Source organism: Anas platyrhynchos, chromosome 27 (genome assembly GCF_047663525.1).
Source record: "Anas platyrhynchos isolate ZD024472 breed Pekin duck chromosome 27, IASCAAS_PekinDuck_T2T, whole genome shotgun sequence".
Taxonomy (NCBI): Eukaryota; Metazoa; Chordata; class Aves; order Anseriformes; family Anatidae; genus Anas; species Anas platyrhynchos.
The window spans coordinates 5712576-5728690 of NC_092613.1; the positions used below are offsets into that span (position 1 = coordinate 5712576).

Sequence of the window (16115 nt, forward strand, 5' to 3'; positions counted from 1 at the left end):
CAAGGCCTGCTGCATCCGACTGATAGCTTGCTACACCAAGTGAGCCCCATCCCTGTGCCCCCAAAAAGCCCACGGCTGTGAGCTCAAACCCTGCTCAGCCCCAACTCGCTGAGTGCCCCAGCCAAGGAGACAAAACCCTTGCAAAACACCTTTGGTTTGGCACCGCCTGCTGCCTCCACACAGACACAATGACAACGCAAGGTTGAACACTTCAGACATCTATTCCTGCCTAGTCGCCAATATTGACTCAAAGCCTCTTGTTGCAAACACGATTTCGAAGAAGAAAAGCCATCTAATCTTGTTCTTCAACTCCTCTGGCAGCACCACACAACGGGACAGCCTGATAATCTTGATATTTTCTGCTGGAGTGTTAAGGCCATTGTATTGGTATCATTTTCTGTGATACTTTTTTAACTTTATCAGCTTGTGTAATGGTTGGGCATCATTGTTGACAGAAGACTCATACGAAATTAGAGAAGTGTATAAAAGTGGGAAGCAGCCTGCCCTGGATCAGTTCTGGTCCAAGATGGCCAAGCTCACTCTGCTTACCGGTAAGTCCTGCTTCCCAGCTTACTTCTTTACCTTCGTGACAAGTATTTGTGGCTCTTGCTGTTATACTGGGGGTTAGAAAAGGGGTCCTTTAGAGTTAAAGATGTTGCATTCTCTTTTTTTTTTTTTTCTCAAAGAAAAATCAATACCATATTTTGGGGATTTTTAAATGCTTCGTTACTTCCAGCTTGATTTCTTCTCCTTTCTTAGATATGCATTTTTTTAATTTAATTGCTTTATTTAATCAAAACATGGTATTGGGCCAAAAAAAAAAAAAGGCAGTCCTGCTGTCGTCTTCTGTCATGCTAAGAGATAAGCTATTACTGTCTGTGTATGCCTGTTGGTTTCTGCTGTTTCAGCCATGCTCAGGGGCACCACAACTCCTTAAATCACCTGTTGCCTAATCACAGCTGATCAAAGCAGCAGCATACTGAGCCATTAATGACCATAAGCTTTTCAGCATGTTTGCTTCCCTCAGAATGAATTTTGACCTGTGGCAGAGGAAATGTTGGGCTCACAAAGACCCTTATGAAGAGAAACAAAAAATGGCCAGAGTTAGAAGCAGTTTTAATGTCTGCATTGCTGTTTATCTATCTACCAAAGTATTTCTGCTAGTGAGGCATTACCTTGCTTCTCAAAGACTAATCCCACATTTCTTTCTTCAAAGGTCTGGCCCTCCTGCTGAACGCGCAGATAGGTATGTGCTCCCTACCCCAAAAAAAACCTCCCCAAACCCCTTTGCACCATCAGCATGTGCGTGTCCCAGGAGCAGGCTCACCAGCTAACTCTTCTACAAGAGGGGGGGAGGAAGCAGAAGCTGGCAGCACACAGTGAGGGTGTCTTTGAGGACAAAAGCTTTATGAAGCATGGCACGCTCAGCCTAAAGGGCAAATATGCTGCTTGATTTCATGCAGTTTTCCCCTTAGCAGCCCCGTCCTGCTCAGGTTGAATGAAGCACGGGCACAGCCACCAGCTTGGGCTGGGCAGAAGTTTTCAGACGCAGGTTGAGCAGGCAGCAGCAGGCACCCAACGAGGCTTCCTCCCTCCGGGTACTTCACCAGAATCCACTTCTGCTTCTGCTGTGCCTTACTGGCATTAAAGGGGAAAAATCCAGTCTGGGGAGGAGACTTGGCAGCCACAACCACCCCAGTTCATCAGGTTCAGGGTGCAAGAGGCTCCAAGGAGGGCTCATACTGGAACAAAGGAGGAAGGAAAGAACTGCATTACAATCCATGGAGAGCCAGTTTCCAAACAAACAACCAGGCCCACTTCCCTGTCCTACTTCCCTCAACTCCTCAACCGACAAGGGAGCATTGCCCAATCTTTTTTGATCACATTTCACTTAAGTCATAATTTGCACATAAGAGCAGCCCCAGGAACTGATGCCCTTACTGTGTGTGCTGAGGGATGGTTACAGGGAATAATGCAGCCTCGTGCAGCTAGCTACCTGGCCAGCAGGCACAGGAGGCCACCTGCATTGCCCACACACGTTCCCTCTCCTTGATCCCTGCCCCATGTCCTCTGTGTCTGCAGGCACTGCCTATGTGCTGTCATGCTACTTCACCAACTGGGCCCAGTACAGGCCCGGCCTGGGAAAGTACATGCCAGACAACATCGACCCATGCCTGTGTGACCATCTGATCTACGCCTTCGCTGGGATGTCCAACAATGAGATCACAACCTATGAATGGAACGATGAGACCCTCTACAAATCCTTCAACGGCCTGAAAAACCAGTACGTGACGTTCCCTCTGTGATGGAAGTGCAACCTGTGGGGTGAAGGGTGCCGACATGAAGAGGCAGAGTCAAAAATAGCAATTCAACAGCGTTGTTTTGTACCAAAACATGTTTGTGTCCTTATCTTTGCAGGAATGAAAATCTGAAGACCCTCCTGGCAATCGGAGGATGGAATTTTGGGACAGCCAAGTAAGTTCACGCCACCTCCATCCCACAATGGCAAACTGTAAAGTGAGGGAGAGGGGGAAAGAGGCCCCGACCATCCCCAACCCTGCCCTCCTCTCCTCCCTAGGTTCTCTGCAATGGTTTCCACCCCGGAGAACCGCCAGACCTTCATCAATTCCGTCATCAAATTCCTGCGCCAGTACCAGTTTGATGGGCTGGACCTTGACTGGGAGTACCCTGGCTCCAGGGGCAGCCCGGCTCAGGACAAGGGGCTCTTCACTGTCCTGGTGAAGGTAGGGGGACACAAAGGAGCTGCTCAAGGCTCTTGAGCAAACTCAAGAGCAAACTCCTCTGTGCTCTGCACAGCTCGGTCCAGAGGAGCCCTGGGAGGCTCCGAGAGCCCACGCTGAGCCCTGTTCCTTGGCATCCCCCAGGAAATGCTGGCTGCCTTCGAGCAGGAAGCCAAGCAGGTTGGCAAGCCTCGTCTGATGATCACGGCTGCTGTTGCTGCAGGACTTTCCAACATCCAGTCTGGCTACGAGATCGCTGAGCTCGGCAAGTGAGTAGCAAGCCCCCAGGTACACCTTCTGTGACTTAAGTGCTCTTCCAGCGATTAAGGGAAACTGTCATTAACTGTCAGGTACTTGGACTACTTCCATGTGATGACTTATGACTTCCACGGTTCCTGGGATGGAAAGACTGGGGAGAACAGCCCGCTGTACGAAAGCCCTGTTGACACTGGTGAACTCATCTACTTCAACGTTGTAAGTACTCTTTGTGACTTTTTGCCACAGATCACTGATAAGAATTTTAAGAATCGACCCTCCAACCTACAAATCCTGGCACAGGCTTGAACTGTGATGCTTTTTTTACAGGATTACGCTATGAACTACTGGAAGAACAACGGTGCCCCTGCTGAGAAGCTCCTGGTTGGATTCCCCACCTACGGACATAACTTCATCCTGCAGAACCCATCTGACACTGCTGTTGGGGCACCAGCATCAGGACCTGGGCCTGCTGGACCGTACACAAGGCAGGCTGGATTCTTGGCTTACTACGAGGTATGTGTGTTCCCTCACACCTAGGCAGACCAGAACACAAACACCCTTCAAACTACCTGGCAAGGAATTATTAACCTGTGGATCCATTCCAATTGCCTTTTTTTGTAGGACACACGATAAATTACCATTCTCTGCCTTTTTTTTCCTAGATCTGCACGTTCCTGGACTCTGGAGCCACCCAGGCTTGGGATGCCCCCCAGGACGTGCCCTATGCCTACAAGGGCAACGAATGGGTTGGCTACGACAACATCAAGAGCTTCAACATCAAGGTACGGTGGGGATGTGGCTGTACTAATCACACTCCAGGAGCCCTTCTGCAACAGCAGCTCTTGGACTAATTGGGATTTCTGTCCATGTGCTATACAGATTGACTGGCTGAAGAAGAACAACTTTGGAGGTGCTATGGTTTGGGCTCTTGATATGGATGACTTCACTGGCACATTCTGCAAGCAGGGCAAATATCCCCTGATCACCACCCTGAAGAACGGTCTTGGTCAGCAAGGCAGCAGTGAGTAACTGGAGAAGTGTGGCCTTCTGGAAGGGGTCTCCATTAGCTCACAGCTGATGCAGGTCTTTAGCAGCCTTTATTTCCAGGGAATTGGGGGAAAAAAGGTTAAAGGCTGTTCTGCTGATACCACCCCAAAAGGGACTGTGGCAGAAGGGGAGTGCTGAGAGACCCGCAACACAAAGATAAGCCCTGTCCTGCTTTTATTTCAGGCTGCGTGCCCCCAGCTCAGCCCAATCCTCCCATCACTTCAGCTCCTAACACTGGAAGTGGAAGTGGCAGCGGCAGCGGGAGCTCGGGTGGCAATACTGGTGGCACTGGTGGGAGCGGATTCTGTGCTGGCAAGGCCAACGGCATCTATGCAGATCCGACCAACAAGAGCAAGTTCTACACCTGCAACAACGGTGAAACCTACGAGCAGAGCTGCCAGGCCGGGCTGGTCTTTGATCCCAGCTGCTCCTGCTGCAACTGGGCATGAAGATTCCAGGTCGATCACAGCAGACAGACCCCTTGGGTCTAGTTCTGTGGAATAACAATGATTAAATAAAATGCTTTGCAAAAGAAACCATCCATGCTGTACTGACTCATTTTGCTCTTCATATTTTGATGCTCCCTGACTCTCTACGATACATAAATCCATGATCAGGGAAGGGCCTGAATCCCCAAGCACCATTTGAAGAGCCCTAGGCAGGCATTTCCCCGGGCTTTCTTGCCTTCCCAGCGGGGCAGTCAGTCAGAGGGGAAGAAAGCAAAAAGAGAGGGCAGGGCAGGGCAGGCTGTGCCACGAGGGAGCACCCACAGAAAAGGGGCAGTAACACAGCCAGGAGCTCGCCTCTCCGACAGCCTTTGTGCAAAGCCTTTGCTGCTGTCTAGGAAAAAGCATTCTCCTCCTGGAAAAGTCACCCTGCAAAGGAGCCGGCCTTCAGAGGTCCCCCGGCCCTATTGCTCTGGCCTTGAGACGGCTGCAGCAATTCCCCTCCTGCAGGAATGGGGACGTAGCAGCTCCCACAGAGCCCTGATGTGTCCTTGAGCCCTGAAAGTGCACTGTATGGTCAGAGGCACAAGGAGCCTCATGCCCATTGCAGCAGCCTAAGGCCTGAATCACAAAATGATTCTTCTTCTCAACAAAAGTTTAATATAAATTGGCATCTTTTTAGAGAAGAGATTTGAGTTCTGCTGATCAAGAACTTCTGTGCTTCCCCTGCTGAAAATGTTCTTTAAAAAACATTTTAAAAACCTTGCTTACTCCTTGAAAGCAAATGACAAAGCAAGAAATGCTATGTGATGGGAGTAAGAGAACAGCATTTCTTCCCAGAGCCACAGGTAAGAATAGCAGACATAAAGGGGTCAGAGCCACAGCCCTTCACAGCTATTTCTTCTCACCTTCATTGGTCTTGAGATGTTTTACAGAAACACACAGAAAAGAAGAGAGAGAGATGGAAAAACAGTCAGCCTTAGCAGATAAGCAAACAAACAAACTCAAACCACCCTTATTGTGGAAGGGCAGTCACAGATCTCCTTACACATAACCTAGTGGCTGCTGAATTCCTGCGCTGTGCCTGGACTCCAATGACTGATTGCATGAGCTCTGGCAGCATAGACATAAGCTGTACAGATTTGGCTGATGGATACATAGACATATTCAGGGTAAATTCCCATCAGAAAGTTCCCAAGGAGATTCTAAGAAAACCACCACACACTAAGGAGGAACACAATGGCAACAGGTTGTCTCTGTGGCCAGTGCATGTGGATCCAGAGAAGGGTTAGGACAGGGCATATTTCTCTAAATCCACGGTGCCATTCCACTGACCTTTACTTTTCTCTCCCCACTTAAGCCTTCCCCACTGACCTGCCTAATCTCCCTGGCAAGGGCACGTAGAACAAATCCAGATCTCTAAAGCAGTGCCTCATGTGCAGAAGGCCAGGATGGTTAAGATCTTCCTGGGATACAACAGGCGTTAGAGAGTTTGCTGAGAGGGGCACAAGACACTGTAAGCACTGCCCCTGACCCTAACAAACCCTTTGAATAATCCACCACCTCTCATCTCATGCCTGCACACATAAAATCTGAAGTCGAATGAATAAAAGGGCAGCCCAGTGGCTTCAGCACCAGCATGTGATAAGGACAAGCCTGTGGGTGTTTTCCAGGCTCCTGTTCCACCAAGTCTGGACGACTGCCTGGAAATTCACCTTCACATCATCTTAACGGGAATTATGTAATGTCTCGGGGCAGAGAAAACAGCCAATGACTGCTGACAAGCTCATGCAGAATGTAAGAGATTCTGGCAATTTCACCTCAAGGAGCTCCACAGAAAGCCAAGGCAAGGCTTCTCACCTGCCCTTGCTCCCCTGCCCACACCAACGGGCCCAGCAGCAAGTGGGAGAAGTGCTCAGCAGAGGCTGACTTGGTTTGCCTTACTGCTGGGACACCACGAAGCCCACCCCACTTCCCTGCACTGACAGCAAGCTTAAGTGGCATGGGCAAGAGAACACAGACCACAAAGCCCCCGGCATCCCAACCAACACCTTGCTCCGCCAAGTGAGCCCTGTCCCTGTGTTCCCCAAAAAGCCCGTGGCTGTGAGCTCAAGCCCTGCTCCACCTGCCTCGCTGAGTGCCCCAGCCAAGGAGACAAAACCCTTGCAAACCCTTTGGTTTGGCACCTCCTGCCGCCAATGACAACGCAAGGTTGAACACTTCAGACATCTATTCCTGCCTAGTCGCCAATATTGACTCAAAACCTCTTGTTGCAAACACGATTTCGAAGAAGAAAAGCCATCTAATCTTGTTCTTCAACTACTCTGGCAGCACCACAAAATGGCACAGCCTGATAATCCTCCCTGATAATCCTTGTGCCTCCTGATGGACCCTTAAGGTTTATCATGTTGGTATCATTTTTGTGATATTTTTATCAACTCGGGTAATGGTTGGGCATCTTTGTTGACAGAAGACTAGCATGAAAAAAAAAAAAAAGAAGGGTATAAAAGAGGGAAGCAGCCTGTCTGAGATCAGTTCTGGTCCAAGATGGCCAAGCTCACTCTGCTTACCGGTAAGTCCTGCTTCCCAGCTTACTTCTTTACCTTCGTGACAAGTATTTGTGGCTCTCGCTGTTACATGGGGAGTTTGAGAAGAAGTTCTTTGGAATTCCAGTCTCTTTACTCTCCTTTCAAAGAAAAAGACATAGCAGCAACTTTCAGAAAGGATTGTTATATTTTTCAGTAGTGTTGGGGAGGATAATTTATGCATTAGAAATGAATATATTTCATTGTTGTTGGAAACTGAAAATCAATTTTTAAACAAAACAAAACAAAAAAGTACAAGTGATCAAAATTCTGCACTTTGACTTCTTCAGGTTGTTTTCGATGCTTCTACCTGAAACAGTCCTCAAATTGCATCCACTTCCATATGAACACTCAGATAAATGTGTCTAAAGAAACACAATGATTACAATCTGGGGTACAAATTACGTGAAGTTCAGCACAGACCTGATCAAGAGCTTGGCATTACCTTGCTTCTCAAAGACTAATCCCACACTTCTTTCTTCCAAGGTCTGGCCCTCCTGCTGAACGCCCAGATAGGTATGTGCTCCCTATCCCAAAACAACCCTACCAAACCCTTTACACCATGTGCATGTATGGGTGCATGAAGCAGGCTTACCAGCCAACTCTTCTAAAAGAGGAAAGAAGGAGGCAGAAGCTGGCCACCACGCAGTGGTTCTTAGGTCGTAATTTGCACCTAAGAGCAGCCCAGGGCACTGTTGTCTTTAAAGTGTGCACTGAGGGATGGTTACAGGGAATAATGCGGCCTCATGCAGCTAGCTAGCTGGCCAGCAGGCACAGGAGGCCACCTGCATTGCCCACACACGTTCCCTCTGCTCTCCTCGATCCCTGCCCCATGTCCTCTGTGTCTGCAGGCACTGCCTATGTGCTGTCATGCTACTTCACCAACTGGGCCCAGTACAGGCCTGGCCTGGGAAGTTTCATGCCAGACAATATCGACCCATGCCTGTGCACTCACCTGCTGTACGCCTTCGCTGGGATGTCCAACAACAAGATCACGACCATTGAATGGAACGATGAGACCCTCTACAGATCCTTCAACGGGCTGAAAAACCAGTACGTGACGTTCCCTCTGTGATGGCAGTGCAGCCCGTGGGGTGAGAGGTGCTGAGGAGAAGAGGCAGAGAGGGACGGGCAGGGAGGGCTGCTCAGGCTGCCAGCATGGGTCCTCTGTGGTCGGTGACTGTCGGTCAGTGTGCTCTGGATGTGCCTGTTGGGTTTCACACCATGGCATCACAGCCTATGCAGGCAGCTGCATCACAGTTTCCAGGAAAGCAAGATCACTGTGCTCGATGTTGGTCTTTTCTGTAAAGTCAGAAATAGCAATTCAGCAGTATTGTTTGTAGCAAAACGTGTTTGTGTCCTTACCTTTGCAGGAATAAAAACCTGAAGACTCTTCTTTCTATTGGAGGATGGAATTTTGGAACAGACAAGTAAGTTCTTGCCATCTTCTACCCAAAAAAAGAGGGAGAGGAAGAAAGAGGCCCTGACCAAGCCCCAACCCTGCCCTCCTCTGCTCCCTAGGTTCTCCACAATGGTTTCCACTCCGGAGAACCGCCAGACCTTCATCAATTCCGTCATCAAATTCCTGCGCCAGTACCAATTTGATGGGCTGGACATTGACTGGGAGTACCCTGGCTCCAGGGGCAGCCCGGCTCAGGACAAGGGGCTCTTCACCGTCCTGGTGAAGGTAGGGGGACACAAAGGAGCTGCTCAAGGCCTCTGCTCTGCACAGCTCGGACCAGAGGAGCCCTGGGGGGCTCCAAGAGCCCACGCTGAGCCCTGTTCCTTGGCATCCCCCAGGAAATGCTGGCCGCCTTCGAGCAGGAAGCCAGGCAGGTTAACAAGCCCCGTCTGATGATCACGGCTGCTGTTGCTGCAGGACTTTCCAACATCCAGTCTGGCTACGAGATCGCTGAGCTCGGCAAGTGAGTAGCAAGCCCCCAGGTCCACCTTCTGCGACCTCCTTCAGGCCATTCCTTCCAGTGCTCTCCCTTCCAGCAGTTATGGGATGCTCTGACATTAGCTGGCAGAAACCAACCCCACTGCCTGCAGAGCCTCCATGCTTTATGCAGGGCGAGAACTCCTCAGGATGAGAGACTCGTCCCCACCCTTAGTAGGCTTCTCCAAAGGGATCCTGGAGAAACGTGGTCTGCAGAAAGTGGGGGCACAGCCAGAGGGGATTAGTTGCCAGAACTAAAGGAACCTCCTGGTCTGTGTGAGTGAGCTGGCCAGGACACAGATGCATGCAATGTTCTCCACAGGTACCTGGACTACTTCAACGTGATGACTTATGATTTCCACGGCTCCTGGGATGCACAAACTGGGGAGAACAGCCCTCTCTACAAAGGCCCAGGTGACACCGATGGCAATATCTATTTCAATGTTGTAAGTATAGTTGAGGAGCCTGTGTCAGAAATGTCGTGCCTGTGATCAGACCAGTGATGATCATTTTCAGAATTCACCATCCTGCTTACAAATCCTGGCACAGGCTTCAACTGTGATGCTTTTCGGTAGGATTACGCTATGAACTACTGGAAGAGCAATGGTGCCCCAGCTGAGAAGTTAGTTGTTGGGTTCCCCACCTATGGAAACACCTTCAGACTGCAAAACCCATCCAACAACGGTCTTGGTGCACCAGCATCGGGACCTGGACCTGCTGGACCTTACACACAGGAGGCTGGGACACTGGCTTACTATGAGGTGTGTGTAATACCACATTTGTGATATTATTTCAAACAATTTCACAGAAGAGACCCGTGTAACTTTCTAAATGTCTACTGCACACAGAAAGTTGTCCATAGAGATTCAGAAGAGAAGTCGATTTGCCCAGTAGATAGAATCGGTGCCTCAAAATAAAGACCTTGCTCATACAATGTGTGTCACCACACAGTTTAGCAGGGAAGGTTTGAAAGAGGTGAACAGCCTCTTCCGAAATATACATTTGGTTCTTCCAGTACTTGGAAGCATCAGTAAGTGAAATGACTTCTATTATTGGTAGTGCCCACAAGGTAAGAAGGAATGCAGTGGGGAATGCTACACTTGAGCTTTTCAAAGGAGTATGTCTAATGTGCCCAAGTTAGACATGGAAATTCTTAAGCTCATTTAACAAAATCTAGGAAAGATGTAATTATTCACAAGGACCAAATTAGCTGCACAATTCTAAAGACTAAAGTCAAAGAAATGGCATTGCCCATTTTTGCATGTCACTCAGTAAATTTCCTTCTCTTGGCCCTTCTGCCCAGATCTGCACTCTGCTAAATTCTGGAGCCACCCAAGTTTGGGATGCCCCCCAGGATGTGCCCTATGCCTACAAGGGCAATGAATGGGTTGGCTATGACAACATCAAGAGCTTCAACATCAAGGTACGGTGGGGATGTGGCTGTACTAATCACACTCCAGGAGCCCTTCTGCAACAGCAGCTCTTGGACTAACTGGGATTTCTCCCCTGGCACTACACAGGCTGACTGGCTGAAGAAGAACAACTATGCAGGTGCTATGGTTTGGGCCATTGATCTGGATGACTTCACTGGCTCTTTCTGCAAGCAGGGCAAATATCCCCTGATCACCACCCTGAAGAATGCTCTTGGCCTGCAAAGCAGCAGTGAGTAACTGGAGAAGCGTGGCCTTCTGGAAGGGGACCCCGTAGCTCATGGCTGATGCAGGTCCTCGGAGGCCTGAGAACCTTTATTTCTAGGGACTTCGGGGATAACAATTTTCTAGAGATTGCCCTGGGAACATCCCTTCACCCTGCATCCACTAGGATAAGAGTGAGATTGTAACTGGCACCTGAGTTGACATTTTTCAAAGGCCTGGTGTGAACCCAGCCAGATTTGGGGGCACAAAGGTTAAAGGCTGTTCTGCTGATGCCACCCCAAAAGGGACTGTGGCAGAAAGGCAGTGTTGGGAGACCTAAAATGTAAAAATAAGCCCTGTTCTGCTTTTATTTCAGGCTGTGTGCCCCCAGATCAACCCAATCCTCTGGTGACTGCAGCTCCTGGTACTACAAGTGGAAGTGGAAGTGGAAGTGGGAGTGGGAGTGGAAGTGGAAGTGGCAGCGGGAGCTCGGGTAGCAATACTGGTGGCACTGGTGGGAGTGGATTCTGTGCTGGCAAGGCCAACGGCATCTATGCAGATCCGACCAACAAGAGCAAGTTCTACACCTGCAACAACGGTGAAACCTACGAGCAGAGCTGCCAGGCCGGGCTGGTCTTTGATCCCAGCTGCTCCTGCTGCAACTGGGCATGAAGACTCCAGGTCGATCACAGCAAACAGACCCCTCTCATCCAGTTCTGCGGAATAACAATGATTAAATAAAGTGTTTTGCAAAAGGAGCAATCTGCACTGCTTGAACTTGTCTCGCTCTTCATATTTCAATGCTCCCTGCTTCTCTCAGTATTTACACTTGTGTTCCCTGAAGGCCTGATTACACAAGGTGGACTTAGTTCCAGTATGACTTTTTCCAGGAGTTTCTTGCTGTTTTACCACAACAGGCAAGCACAGGGAAAAAGACAGGGAGCAGACAACAGGGCAGATCAGGCTGTTCCATGAAAGAACACAGAGAGGACGGTCCTGACTGCACAACCTATAGACACACTGCTTCCCCCACTGACTTTGTGCAAACGGCAGCTCCTGGGAGCAGGAGGGAGCACCGTGCAACCCACCAGGCTTTTATCAAACCTCCTCTTTTTCATGCTTCCTCCAGGCACTGCCATTGCCTGCATTCCCTCCAGCAGGCCTCCCTGTGTCTATAGCAACTGCAGTACACAGACATCTGTCAGGTCTGACCAGCGGCATGGATAAACAGAGGGAGCCCAAAGGTGAGCCCTGAGAGGTGCAGGCAGCAGGGGGTCTATGGCACGAGGGTTTTGTCCAGCGGCACCAGGCTTCCCCAGCAATCTCCTCCACAACCTGCTGCTAGGCCCCTCTTTGCTCAGGCAGGGGAAAAAGAAGCCTTTGTGGCAGCAGGGAACATCCAAAGGGCAGGCCCTCGGAGATATCCAGGGGCTGGGGTGATAATAAGGGGAGAAATAAGGGGACAGCAGGCCTCAGAGAGCTGCGGATACTTGAGAAGGAAGAAAAGCAGCAAGTGGTCATCTGCAGGTGGCTGAATCACACCGCTGATGTTTCCCTCTCCTGGTCTCACAGGTGCACAGAAGATAATCTCATTTGGGTCCTGTCAAGAGCGGAAAACATTCCCTCTCCACCATGCCCCAGACAGGTTGGGGATCCAGCTAGGAGCCATCAAGGGAAACCCCCTCCTTGGGCCAGGCTGTTACGAGAGTCAAGAGGTAAGTTGTTTGACTTTTATTCTGCAAGCTTTTCCTTCACAGAAGACACACATTATAAGAAAACTAGCACTATAGCCAGCCTGACACAGAGTACCCCATGCCTGCCCTGCAAAGCCATTGTATAAGGTTTGCACATATACCTTGAAAAATAAATCCCCCTTCTGGAAAAGTCACCTTCCAACTGTACCAGTCCTCAAAACCCCAGCTGTCCTAGCACTCTACATTAGTGAGAAATTAGAAGAATGACATCTGCTGCTCAGATACTTCTCCCATTCCCCTGCTGCAAATGGTGTCTTAAAAATGTTAGTAAGATGTTTCTGCTTTTGAACCACAGAAAAGCAGCCTCAGATACTCGTGGGGAAAAAAAACACTGAGCACGAAAGGCTACGTGATAGGAGCAAGAACAGCCCAGCGATTCATATCAGAGCCACAGGTAAGAAAAGCACATTTCAAAGAGGCAGAGCTGCAGCTTTACAAGATGTTTTAGGCTGATCCTACCACAGGCTAACAGTTGTGATCATGTGTGCTGGGGTTGCCTCCAGCTTAAAATAATGGTAGTCATAGATCTCCCTACAGATAGCCTAGTGGTAAGTGTTGAGCCTGGAGGCTGATCACCAGTTGCTGGAGCTCTGGCAACGCTGACCTATGGATTTGTATGTACACATTCCCTTGTCACACACACATAGATGTACATATTGAGGCAAAATCAGGGCTGGAACTCAGCTGTACTACCTGAACAAACCCAATAGGTTTCCTGGCCTGGCTTCTGTAAATGTTAGAGAATGCAGATTTGAACTGCTCTGATTTCTTTATGCTATCTGGCTGGCTTTAAATGCTGCTCAGAGCATTTAGGAATAGCTTGCAGAACAAAATCTTCTGTATTGAAATTTCTTTCTCTTGCAGACTGTGACTCCCGGCCCAGGAACGTACCAGTCATTCTGGAATAAAGACCAAAAATGCCAGCCTGCCTATGCTCCATTTTCCACTAAGACATCACGATTTCCAGATAAGCCTTCAGATAAAGAATTTTTCCCTGGGTAATATAACTCATTTTCTTACACTTTCAATAATAATCAGGAAGACTAGAGTAGAAAAATGCTAAGACACAAATGGGAGATGGGTAACTGAATTCCCAATAATGCTTTTTTATCTTCAAAATCTCCTTTGCTTTAGTCTTTAAACTAGCATGAAGACTACAAGGCCACAAGAGGCATTTCTCCCTTGGGTCAAAGCAGGGCTGGTAATTTTCCATATTACAAACATTATACAGGTCCAGAAATGAGATATTATGTCCCTATTTTCTTTAGACCTGGAACTTATGACACAGACAAGCAGTTACACAAGAAGATCACTTGGCCGATGAAGTTTGGGTCTCCAGACTGGTCTTTAGTGCCAATGCCAGCAAAGAGGATGCTAAAAACAGAGGTACAGAAGGTACGGACAGATGAGGGGATGTTATTCCCAGCTCAGTGCTTCCAACAAAAGAAATCAGATGATTACTTAAACACATTTGCACTATCTCTTGTCATCCTTTCCTGTCTGGCCTGCTGGATATGTAGCTGGAGTAGCCAGGGGAATGAGATAGAAAGTGTTTTTCTGTCAGAAAATGCCAGTTTACAAAAAAAAAAAAAAAAAAAAAAAAAAAGCTATACTAAGTAGTTTGCTTTAGAAGTTTAGTTTCCAACCACAAAGTGAGAGAATCAGAGGACAGACGTCTCTGCACAGCTCTGCTAAAAAGCAAACATTTCCAGTGTGAAAACATTGGCTAAGGGACAGGAAAACTGCCTGGAAAACCAGCTTGCAGTTCTCAGCACCACCTCACGTCTTCCTTTTCTGCAGCAATCGTCATTGCTAATATCTAACAGCTACTAGTTTTCTTTCAGCTGATGGTGGACAGAGAATTCATCAAGCATCGGAACCGCGTGGCCTACCTGAGTTTGTATGAGAGCTGAGCTGAGGAGCAGCCCCGGTACATCCAGCAGGGCCCTCAGCCCGCTCAGCTCCCAACCTGCTGGTGGGGATCTTCACCTGCACTCCCCTGCCTCCCCAGTAAAACCTGCTCGAAAAGAGGCATTTCTTGTTGTTAACTGTGCTTACTTGGTGTGGTGCCTGGTCTCTCCTGCCCCTGAGGGTGTTTGGTATCACTGGTGCTGGTGCTCAGCATCCTTTGGCCCTGCTTCCCTCAGCCTTTGGCCCAGGCGGGGCAGCCGCCATCTTCTGCAGGTCGCAGTGGAGCCACCTAACATGGCCTCCCCTGCCACAACGGGCTTTTACCCCCCAAACCCAGCCCTTGCTGGCACCAGAAAGGCACAAAATTAACTTCTCTCAGCTGCCTTGTGCCTTCCCCAGCCTCCTTGCCACCATCTCCTCCTCTCCAGGCTGCGCAGAGGGGTTGCCCATCCGTGGATCTCCCTCTAGCAGAACAAAGCTCCGCAGCCTGAAGAGAGCTGAGAAACGCGGGGTCATACGTGGTACAGCCACGTTTAATACAGCAACTGTATTAAACTAGCAGACAGTAAACATCCTGGGTACAGAGTGCTGTGCTGAGAACAGCCAGCCCAGGTGGCCTGTGAGAGGTACTTGTGCATGACCAGCAGCATCCCTACGGACAGGAGCTGTTCTCGAGCAACCAACAAGCTGCTAGTCAAGAATCTGGCCACAAATACAAATAAATTTAGACTGAAACAGGAAGGTCCTGGTGTTTACCCTCAGGTGTCTCGGTAATGCACAACTCTGGCTGAAGGGATTTCTATAAATACTTGCAACCTGCCTGCACACACGCGCTGATCAGACTCGGTTCAATCTCAAGGGAAAACTGAGAACTCACAGTATTTGTACTCGATATAAATACCAATCACAATGCAGGCTTTCAAATTTTCCAGGTCTGTTTAGCTGTGCCTGCAGCAATTTCACCTGTAGTCCAATTTTGACTGTAAAAACAAAACATTTTCTTCCAATTTCCCACTTTCGGTCTTCAAGTGCTCTTGCATACACAGTGCAACAGCTTCTCGGGGCCTTTCTTCTCGATGCACATTGGCCCCTTCCCTCACAACCACAAGAGGATGCTTTGCTTTGTAGTTGCAGCTGTCAAAATGGGATGTTGTTGTTGATTCTCAATTGCCCCTTTTGGTGCAATCTTTCGAAGGAGGGGTTGCGACTCACTGGAAATTGTACTGCCCTAAGACCTGGATGTTATGTCTCCGTTTCCAGCTCCATCATTGCATCCATGGCTGATACTGCACACTTCACCTCTATCTAACTTTATTTTATAATCGGGAGGAAAATACATGTGTAAGAGACAGATGTAAAAGCAACTAAAAAGTACCTATGACTCTGTGGTCTTTTTCAACCATGTTCCACCTGCAGCTGGGGAAACCTTCTTATAAAACTTTTGCAAAACTGATGGTATTTCAAAAGATACCTTGTCCTCACTGAACATATTTGTTATGAACCAGGGTTTTTGTTGGAAAATTCTGAAACTTCTCATTAATCAAGTGTTATTGTAGAGAAAGGAGGAGATACAGAGGAAAGAACAAGACCTACCACTTAGTGAGAATATCAGCAGACCCCAGTGAACATACACTCAGGCTCCATTCAGGTGTTTTTCCACTCTTTCTGAAACTTTAAGGACTCGGTCAGTTTTAATTGCAGAAGATAAATTTTCTTTTATTACGATCATAAAAATTCCTGTTTTCACTCTGCATTTTCCCCTACCCAGTGAGGGATTTTGTCATTATGAAAAACACCTAA

General features: G+C 48.6%; 3 protein-coding genes and 1 long non-coding RNA gene across 4 annotated transcripts; 3 read left to right on the forward strand and 1 right to left on the reverse strand.

The window, feature by feature from the left end:
- Positions 1 to 424: 424 nt before the first annotated feature.
- Positions 425 to 4585, forward strand: LOC101793957 (acidic mammalian chitinase). The gene is made up of 11 exons (XM_038168219.2): positions 425 to 551; positions 1217 to 1246; positions 2083 to 2284; positions 2419 to 2475; positions 2579 to 2744; positions 2886 to 3010; positions 3092 to 3215; positions 3327 to 3512; positions 3662 to 3781; positions 3879 to 4020; positions 4230 to 4585. Exons 1-11 carry the CDS (start codon positions 527 to 529, stop codon positions 4493 to 4495), a joined length of 1443 nt encoding a protein of 480 aa, XP_038024147.2. The 5' UTR covers positions 425 to 526; the 3' UTR covers positions 4496 to 4585.
- Positions 1257 to 14598, reverse strand: LOC139999606 (uncharacterized). The gene is made up of 4 exons (XR_011805076.1): positions 14463 to 14598; positions 8033 to 8379; positions 7063 to 7178; positions 1257 to 1742 (listed from the first exon to the last, which is right to left on the reverse strand). It is a non-coding gene; the product is annotated as an uncharacterized lncRNA (long non-coding RNA).
- Positions 6980 to 11547, forward strand: LOC119713916 (acidic mammalian chitinase-like). The gene is made up of 11 exons (XM_072028374.1): positions 6980 to 7064; positions 7564 to 7593; positions 7929 to 8130; positions 8451 to 8507; positions 8599 to 8764; positions 8878 to 9002; positions 9339 to 9462; positions 9592 to 9777; positions 10320 to 10439; positions 10537 to 10678; positions 11027 to 11547. Exons 1-11 carry the CDS (start codon positions 7040 to 7042, stop codon positions 11320 to 11322), a joined length of 1473 nt encoding a protein of 490 aa, XP_071884475.1. The 5' UTR covers positions 6980 to 7039; the 3' UTR covers positions 11323 to 11547.
- Positions 11627 to 14438, forward strand: CIMAP3 (ciliary microtubule associated protein 3). Its single transcript, XM_072028372.1, has 6 exons — positions 11627 to 11894; positions 12223 to 12365; positions 12700 to 12798; positions 13269 to 13402; positions 13673 to 13799; positions 14249 to 14438. The coding sequence occupies exons 1-6, from the start codon at positions 11870 to 11872 to the stop codon at positions 14315 to 14317; spliced, it is 597 nt and encodes a 198-aa protein (XP_071884473.1). The 5' UTR covers positions 11627 to 11869; the 3' UTR covers positions 14318 to 14438.
- Positions 14599 to 16115: the final 1517 nt, after the last annotated feature.